Source organism: Sinocyclocheilus grahami, unplaced genomic scaffold, assembly GCF_001515645.1.
Source record: "Sinocyclocheilus grahami isolate Dianchi unplaced genomic scaffold, SAMN03320097.WGS_v1.1 scaffold526.1, whole genome shotgun sequence".
NCBI classification, from domain to species: Eukaryota; Metazoa; Chordata; class Actinopteri; order Cypriniformes; family Cyprinidae; genus Sinocyclocheilus; species Sinocyclocheilus grahami.
This window is the reverse complement of record NW_015505705.1, coordinates 252,587-262,100: the sequence shown is the minus strand read 5'-3', so window position 1 is coordinate 262,100 and position 9,514 is coordinate 252,587. Positions and strand designations below refer to the sequence as shown.

Here is a 9,514-nt window from a genome sequence, read left to right as displayed (position 1 = left end):
ATTTTTCACTGAATAAATAATATTTTTATTTTATATAAATAATATTTTTCACTGAATGCTCAATCCAAAACCAGTTAATTTAGATGTTACCACATCAAGCACATTATTTAGATTACCTGACAAAACATTTTTATGGGTGGTGCTAACTAAGAACACAGCGGAAATATATATATAAAAAATATATATATAAGCAAATATATATTTCAAATCTGTTTGTTTTTTTAAAACTCAGATTGTCCTTTGAGGAAACAACTAGAAAAATCTTGTGACCCACTTAAGATGAATTTTAGTTGCACTGGTGAATTTCAGCACCACGGACAGCACTAAACACCTTTCTATTAATTACTAACAAAGCCATTCAACCGCTCAAACATGCCATCATCAGCTTAGAAATGTCTATACCTCATTCATTTGTCTAACTCCTATTAAGAAAGCCCTTATCTAAAAGTGTACCTGATACAGATCTTCTCAAGGGAAACGCCATGCTACTCTCAGAGGCATCCAGAGAAGGCTTTAATTCTTTCACATTTCTTCACAGTGTGCAAAGCAAGAAAAAGGGCGTTGCGAACTTTCAACTAATTCTCATGAGTATTCTGTCCATTAAAAGATCACAGCCCGGTGATCATAGCAGATCATTATCGGCTATTATTGACAAACCACTATGAGCTTAGGGCACCTTATCAATGATTCATTAGATGCATCTGTGATACTGCCAAATCTAAAAATTCTCTTCAGGGTCATTCACAGCAAGAAGCTGAAGAGAGAAGAGAGTAGAGAGAGCAAACACTCTCAAACCTTTGTTGAGATAAATGAATCCTAATCACAAACCTGAAGATTTACTTAAAAGTATATGCTCGATATATCCAGCTTATAGTCAATAACAGATTACAGTGTTAGTGTTGCCAAGGCAGCATCATGAAAAATAACAGGGCAATAAATAAAACCCATTAGGATAAAAAGTCCTGCTTCTAAATATTATTCTTGGTAATAAAAGTGTCAGAGATCTGTCCGGTTTACAAGCTCTGAAAACCATGCAATTTAGGAACAGTCCAGAAAAGCAGAGCGAACCAGGCAGCTACATGTTCAGAGAGAGACTAATGAGATACTAGCGTAATGAGGAAACAGGGTTTTTTCTCAGACAGGGGGAATCAAATTAGTCTGGCCCTCCTATCTGTTATGTGTTGGGCCAACATGTGACACAACCAAGCATATTTTACTGCTCATCCAATGCAACTAATCTAATGTGAGTTTAAGATCATATCAAAGTCGCTGTCATATGCAAGTGTTTTATGTAATCCTGTTGCTTTTGCCGTCTCTATATTACTGTTGCTTTTGCAGTCTCTATATTAATCATTCACATCAAATCTCTAGCGACTGTGACTTCTATCAATTCTTGACGTCTTTACACATAAGGGACCCTGAGCTGGAGCACTTTTTATCTTCTATATTCTCTATGTTGCTATTAACAAATATATTGCCTTTGTTGAGAACTGAATTGAATTAGCCAGGCAATAATATAATTAAAAAGTCTTGATATAATTTATTAGGGCTATTAAACCATGGTTTATGGAACTTCAACTATCTAAAATCTTGTAATGATGAGAAAAGATGGAGTCACAAAATATAAAAAAATCACTTTTATTTTAGTGACTGACTGTTGAACACAAGCACAATACCCATTAAAGTGAAGTGACATGTGGTGACTCAGTCGTGGTATTGAAGGTGGAAGAGAGCGCTGTACATTCACTCCCCCCACCTACAATCCCTGCCGGAACGAGACTCGAACCTTGGGTTACAAGTCCGACTCTCTAACCATTAGGCCACGACTTCCCCAACAATTAACAATTAACTGAAGATTTTGGATAATTCAAACAACGTATATCTACTGTATATATCAGGGGTGGCAAACTCCGGTCCTGGAGAGCCGCAGCCCTGCAGACTTCAGCTCCAACCCTAATTAAAACTCACCTGCCTGTAGCTTCCTAGTAACCGTTCAGACCTTGATTAGCTTGTAAAGGTGTGTTTGATTAGGGTTGAAGCAAAACTCTGCAGGGCTGCGGCTCTCCAGGACCGACTTTCGCCACCCCTGATATATATGATCAAAACAGATTTAATTTGGCTAAACGTAAGACTATTTAACCTAAACAGTTAGAAAATACTTTAGTTTTATGTTTCTGTTTTCAGACACCTTTCGAGTAAAAACAACAACCCCACCCTGAAGCTGATCTCAAGGAGCAGCACTAGATGGCGCTAAAAGATGTGAAATGGGCTCAGAGGGAACATTGCGCTCAAAACAAACCCAGCTATTGGGTTGTTTTGACCCAGCGGTTGGGTTCAAAACAACCCAACCGCTGGGTCTGTCCCTTTTTAACCCAGCACTTTTTTGTTTTTGGATCACCGGGTTTTTCCCTTTTTATACCAGCGCTGATCTCAAGGAGCAGCACTAGATGGCGCTAAAAGATGTGAAATGGGCTCAGAGGGAACATTGCGCTCAAAACAAACCCAGCTATTGGGTTGTTTTGACCCAGCCCAGCGTTTCAAAACAACCCAACCGCTGGGTCTGTCCCTTTTTAACCCAGCGCTGGGTTATATTTAACCCAGCATTTTTTAGATTGTGGATAGCTGGGTTTGTCCCTTTTTAACCCAGCATTTTTTAGATTGTGGGCTCATCCAAAGTCCCTTTCAAGGAAAGTCTGTTCACTCGGCGTCATAAGCGCGAAGCTGCGCAGTGCGGTCATAACCAGAGCTTCTAACTGCAGCTGCAGTGACGCAATGACTTTACCGATCAGCGATTGGCTCTTTGATTTAGAATGCGGGACTTATTCCACCTTGTTGCGCATGCGCATTGCATTTTCTCCCATTCATAGAGTGAACCGTCTTTGCATATCCCTAGTCGTTTGCTCAAGCGTTCCTGAAGTGCGCAATAAAACAGACTTGAGTTTGAAATACAGTCAGTGTATACATGCAGGAGTAACAATAACATGTGCGGGTCCAGACGTGAAGGCGTATACTGATAATTCCATTTCTATTCAGTTCATTAAAATGCATAACAGCTTGTGCAAATTAAATAGCATGTGTTGCAGTGGACACTTTTCACATTTCCGGGTTTCTCAAACGCCGACGCTTGGTAAACTTTTATGGTGAATGTAAACTACAAGAAATATAATTTTTGTATCCACATTTGCAAAAAGGAATACCGACAGCGTTTCTATGAGTTTACAAAAGAAGGAAAAACTATCCGGAGATTGTTTACGTTGGCCAGAAGAGATCAAGATTTCAAATTTGCCGCCACTCCCTGAGCCATAGAAACTCTCACAGCAGCGATAGTTAATGCCAAGGTAAAACAGTAGTTATACATGTATATTAAAAAAAAATCCTTACTAGATTTGTGATGTTTTTAACAGTTGTGGAAACGGGTCATCACAGGCTGTGAGAAGTGTCCATATAAAACATTTACAACGCATGTTATTTCCGGTGTGTTAGTACGGTGTTGATGATTAAAAAAAAGAACGTCAATAGTCTTTGCTTATAAAACATTCTTATGTGAAATTACAAAGTGCTCGTCAGGCAGAACTGATAACCTTCTCATCTCGACAAACATTCAGTATTTTCTTTTTTCTTTAAAACGAAGAGTTTCCACAATGGACAGCAAAAGAGCTCCTGACATTTACTATGAAAAGATGAGTTTTCTTTCCTATCTACAGCAAGCGACTGAGTTGACTCCGTCCCCAACAGAATGTACTCCTTGCCATCTTGAACAGTGTATACTTAAACATAATGACAGAACAACAAATATTAGGAAAAATATGGTATGACTTAATATAGCCTAGACATAATTTTTACACGATATACTGACTCGTGCGAGCGTGCACGTATACACACACACACACACACACATTTACAGTGGGAGTCCGAAAGCCATTAAAAACAAAGAGAGAGACTAGAAAGATGATACTGACATCTGGTGGTAAAGCTATGTATTTAGTGAAATCTACACTACATTCTTCGCTATTTCTACAACAGTATTAGTATTAACTGTCATGAAAAATATAAACGAATTAATGACTAAGCTGAGCACAGAAACAAATATAAGTATTAGACTTTCTAAGACAGTCAAGTTTATATAAACTAGTCAAATCGTTTATTATATATATTTTTTAATTACATTTTTTTAACATAGGCCTACCTGGTATTTTTGTGTACTGTATATATATATTTGTTACTTTTTTGTATTATATCTAATCTATAGCCACATATTAAGATTATTCTGGAGGAGTCATGTTTACATATGTGGTGTGAAGCATTAGCCTACATATGATGAATTTTTGTCACTGACACTTTTATGAGGTTACAAAGCATAAATCATTTAGGCTTCAACATGAAAAATTAATTGTATTAGTATCAACATCACAGCGTATGATGTATCTTTGAAGGACACTATTATAAAAACATGGACATACAGTGGTGCGTACAGTGACCAGAATTAAACACTTAATGAAGGTGTTCTAAATGAACAGTGTGTTCAATTAAAACTCCAAAGAAGCTTAATCTCTTGTTTAAACTGAATCCCCACAGGTCTATTAAATATAATGAAATCTGTGTCTTTTTAATGACCACTCATTTAACATGGCCTCAGTGTAGATGTGTAGATTGTTCCTCACTTTTCCATAACTTAATAAACTTTAATGAGTTTTTCCTGTAACAACTTAATCAAACCTAATCCTCTGCACAACCATTCATAGCTCCCTCTCAGGGTGCATGGACAGCTATATTACTTATGACCAAACCACACTACAATTAGAACATATTACTAAAAACCAGGCGTGTACTTTGTTTGTTGACCTTATATAAAATATTATGCAATTTATGTCCAGTGAAAGGACCACTGTAGACATACAGTATACATCTGCTTTATACAGCATGCTATGTATTTTTAATGAAGCAGCTACTCTCCGCCTCTTTGTCTCCATGGCAATAGGTACCCAGCATACATCCGTGAACTGTAGAGCGCCTATGAGAGCCTATGTCACTCTCAAGAAAAATAATACATTTATAATCAATTTCTTGCTATCAACACGTTTTATCTAAAGAAACTGTTTTTTAATTAAAGCTTTTGTTTTAGGGTAAAGTGTGAGAAGAGTGGAAAGCTATTTTTGCTTCTCGTGAAGCGCACTCGGCTGTTACAGTAGATTTAAAGTGACCGCGCCACCGCAAATATGATGGCAAAATAAACATCACACTTGTTGGTTATGTTTATCTATAAGCTTAAACGCCGATATATTTTTATAATTTCATGTTAAGTTACTCTCTGTAGAGGCCTAATAGATCGGTGGCTACTACCACCGAGGGAATCAATAAGTCTATAATAATTTTCCGTGCGATGCTTGACACATCGGGCCATTCATTGTAACCGTCTGCATAACCAGATCGTGCACCCTTTTAGCAGAATCATAAACAGCCAAATTTATATCAATACATGGAAAGCAAAAATGTTTAAGCAAAATTATGCAAGTGACGTCTTACCCTTTGTTGCATCCTTATCTTCTTTCGTCTTTAGTAATGCTTTCCCGCTCATAGATCCCAGTTTGAGGAAGAATTCCAGATGGTAACTCACATCAAATCGGTCCAATCATTTAAAACTGGCTCTTCTATTAAACAGTGGCCAACCCCCCTTAAAAAGGAACCAGAGTTTATGACGGTTTCCCATTGTATCGTGTCTTTTTAATTATGTTTTGCATATAGGCTATTTTAAATCAAAGAATATAGGCTGCATGGCGTTCAGAATAAACCAGTTATGTATGTTTTTCCAAACACACTCATCAAATAAACCAAAAAACTTGAATAAGAGGTTTAATTAGATGAATTGAATACAGTGGATTTCCATGTTGCTGAATCCTTACCGTTTGCTGGTCGTTACTATCTTCTCTGGCAGGTGCGCATCGCGCTTTGTTCCATGTGACAAAAGACAAGGCAGGAAAGCGAGGCGTGAAAAAATGTAACAACAGTCTTCAGATTAAATTAAACTGTAAAAGGCCACTTGCCAAGCTGTTTCAGTGTCGTTCAGTTTTCGGTTTGCAATATTTCAATTCGAGCGCTCATTATGTGCTTTTTGACACATCAATCAGACCACATGGCGGTGTATCAACCCGCTACGCAACTATTCGCCCAGTCCCAAACTTCACCACGTGACGCGTGACGTCGCCCTCCGCTGATGCGTCATCAGTCATCAGAACGCTCTCGAGGTGACAAACATGACGTAGAACATCTACGCTGAGTCACGCATTAGCTGAACTTGCTAGGTTTCGTTTAAAGAGTAGCTACAGGCCAGTAAGTGAAAAAAATATACCCATAAGCAAGACAATCTGTTAAACAATGATTTCAAGATTCAACGAAAATATTCAACAAGTGATGGACTCGTTAGTTCGCTGTCATTTATGCTATACTAGCAAAAATAGCTGTTTGTAACTACCTAACTAACTACTTTATTACTAACCACGAAGGTATCACATTTTCGTCAACTGCAAATGTGTTCTGCCGAGAAATCGAGTTCACCCGAGGAGGTAACCATAGCAACAGTACGTCGCTTTTTATTACAGATATAAGTTAAAAACTTAGAATATAAATACACATACAAATACTCTTGTCTGAGCAAGATGAATCCCTACATAGAAATGCCATAGAAATTGTTGACTAATTGGCCCACTGAAAGTCATTGTAATTTCCACTTCATTCCATCCAAGAGCAGCATTAATGTAGTTTAAACTTCCTGTTTGACTGCCACAGAGAAGTCACACATCTTGTTACATAAAAACGATGAAGCAAATTTATTACATTTTTTTTATTTTTTCAAGTTGAGTTGTCGTGTTGGATATGAGCACTGTAAATATTTTAAATCTTAAACTACATCTGACATGTTCCTTAAATGAAATTCACGTAGCTTCTCATGGGAAACTTATGTTGGCTTATTCACCATGAAACACTAAAGGAGAACTGAAGTTTGGAGGAAAACATCAAACCTGCAAGGATTTTTTGAGTTTATGTTTTCAAAGGCTGTAGTTGTTTGCCAAATAGCAATTCTCAGTTCTTAGCACATTACGTCGGTGTTGTTTCTTTAATTTTAAAAGCATTAACTTTGGATGTTAACACCCATGGATGTCTGTTATGAGGCCAGTCAGCCAAGTCTTGTCAATATTTGCTGGGTCCCAAGTCTGAACAGAGTTCTCTGACTCAGCAAAAATAAATAAAAAAACAGAAATGACTCAGACATGTGTATGGGTATCCATGCACGTATAATCATCCACAAGAATTGTATAATCCACATATCCATACTTTTGTGTTATGAAGTGTGACAAAATGCATTATTCAAACATGGTATGTTTTCTCATGAAACTATACATTACATAAACAAAATTATTTCAAATGCATCAGCTATATATATATAAAAAATACAATAAAAAATGCAAAAACCCACAAACACTGCAGGTGCAGACTGGGGGGGAAACACCCACCAGATGAGATATCTGTTTGCATGAAGTGTAAACATGTATGTCCTGAACTTTGGAGCTGATCATGAAGGTATTTAAACTGTTGGGAAAGATTTCTGCCTGAAGGGAAATCATCATAGAGAAAATGTTGAAGATTTATCCCATTATTTTGATATGCAGTTTGCTGCTTGAAACCTGGCTTTCTTCTGGAGGTAAGTTAGCATTCGTCTGTCTTAATCTATCTCAGTTTGATCTGGTCCATGTAAAATCTGTTCTAATGGTCAAAGGCTGAGCATTTGTTTGTTACAAGCAGTCTTTTGAAATGTGAAAACCTTGTGCAATAACCAATTAGAGTTAGTCAACAGAGAAACTGGTTAACACAAGAAGACTTTTTTTTATGTTTGGTGTTGTGAGAAAACAAAGGAAACTAAAAATCAATCACATTTTGTCTTTGCCTCTGACTTCAATAGCTGTTCAAACTCAACATAAAAAGCCTTTCAAAGTAAAATAATATTCCCTTGCCAAATCTCCAATGCTTGTAAGACTAAATTATTTGTGTCCTAGAAACAGACCTTGATGTTTGTGATTTTTCAACATGTCTCTTTTGTGTATATAGCTTCAGTGTTTCTGCCGAAGGATCTGGCAGGGTCTCTTCTGAAGAGACAGAAACGCTATAACACAGGTATGTTTGAGGAGATGATGAAGGATAATTTGGAGAGGGAATGTTACGAAGAACGCTGCGATCTAGAGGAGGCCAGAGAGGTTTTTGAAGACCAGGAACAAACCGTGAGTTGCATAAGCACATTTTTATCTCCTAGAAATGTTTTAGAACTCTATTTGTGAGTTTAAAACTTTCCAAACTCTGTTTCAGATGAAATTCTGGATCACTTACATGGGTGAGCATAAATATTGTTTCTGATATTTGTGTCATGTAGAACACTGATGATAAATCTTTCTGTCCTTTCAAATTTGTCCATAAAGCGTCTGTTAATTTTACCTTACGTTATATTACAGGATATATTCATAATATCATGATCATGGCCTCTCCTCCTTTTCAGATGGAGACCAATGTCAGTCGTCTCCCTGTCAGAATGGCGGGAAATGTGAGGATGGTATGAATACATACATCTGTTGGTGTCCAGCCCGCTTCAGTGGGAAGAACTGTGAGTTGGGTAAGATCCATGATGCTCACATTAGCTGTTAAGAGCAAGGAAGTCAATGATTGTTATGCAAAACATTTAAATATGTTGCAAAGAAAATATATAACAAAACATTTTAATATTTTACATTATATCTTCTAGTCTAGTGCATCCAATGTTTTTTTTAACAAATATGCCAAAATATGTTGTTTTTAGTCTTTATTTAAAGGGGTCATACAAGCTGATTGTGCATAGATAAGATCCCTGAAGTTGCAAAGACTAAAGTCTCAAAACCAAAGAGATATTCTTTATAAAAGTTAAGACTCTGCCACGCCCCCCTAAAACGGCTCGTTCTAACACGCCCCCACATATCTACCTCACTATGTGGAAATATTTGCATAATGCGCCCAAATGTGCACGCAAAGAAAGAAGTCGTGGTTTCAGTAACCGCAGTTAGTGTTGAAGCAGCCATGTCAGGGAGACGCTGTGTGTTTCTAGGCGAAAGCAAAAGCACTTTATTTGGCCTTCCAAAAGTAGATGCATTTAGGAATCTTTAAGATGACTTACAACAGAACAGCAATGCATTTTATAAACGATCGTTTCGTGAGCCTAGGAGAGGAGGTAATTCTGACTTTGCTATGACAATCTGGCGCTTCTGAATCAGCTACTGTTTTGTTATTAGTTTAAGTATTTGCTACTGACTGTTCAAATGCGGAGTTTTGCGCATCGTATGTGTGTGTGTGTGTGTGAGAGAGAGACTGGGTCACATCACAGTAGAGTCAGCTGTCTTAACCGTGGCTTGTGTACTGCAAACACATACCAGCTTCATCACTGTGTCTGTCACGCGACTCTATTCCCCTTTCGGGCTCTGTCTTTACATTTATTTTGAAA

At 37.5% G+C, this 9,514-nt stretch overlaps 2 protein-coding genes across 2 annotated transcripts in view; one reads left to right on the top strand and one right to left on the bottom strand.

Annotated features, from left to right (window-relative positions):
• Positions 1-6,173, bottom strand: part of LOC107555168 (fibroblast growth factor 13-like) — a 15,682-nt gene extending 9,509 nt beyond the window's left edge. The window contains exons 1-2 of the mRNA XM_016237867.1: positions 5,901-6,173; positions 5,524-5,671 (exon numbers count right to left, since the gene is read on the bottom strand). Coding sequence (XP_016093353.1) covers positions 5,524-5,575 — 52 coding nt within the window. The 5' untranslated portion in view covers positions 5,576-5,671; positions 5,901-6,173. The remainder of the gene's footprint in view (positions 1-5,523; positions 5,672-5,900) is intronic.
• A 1,393-nt stretch (positions 6,174-7,566) lies between these two features.
• LOC107555166 (coagulation factor IX-like) overlaps positions 7,567-9,514 on the top strand; it is a 5,907-nt gene continuing 3,959 nt past the window's right edge. The window contains exons 1-4 of the mRNA XM_016237865.1: positions 7,567-7,696; positions 8,101-8,270; positions 8,356-8,380; positions 8,543-8,656. Of these exons, the coding sequence (XP_016093351.1) occupies positions 7,630-7,696; positions 8,101-8,270; positions 8,356-8,380; positions 8,543-8,656 (376 nt within the window). The 5' untranslated portion in view covers positions 7,567-7,629. The remainder of the gene's footprint in view (positions 7,697-8,100; positions 8,271-8,355; positions 8,381-8,542; positions 8,657-9,514) is intronic.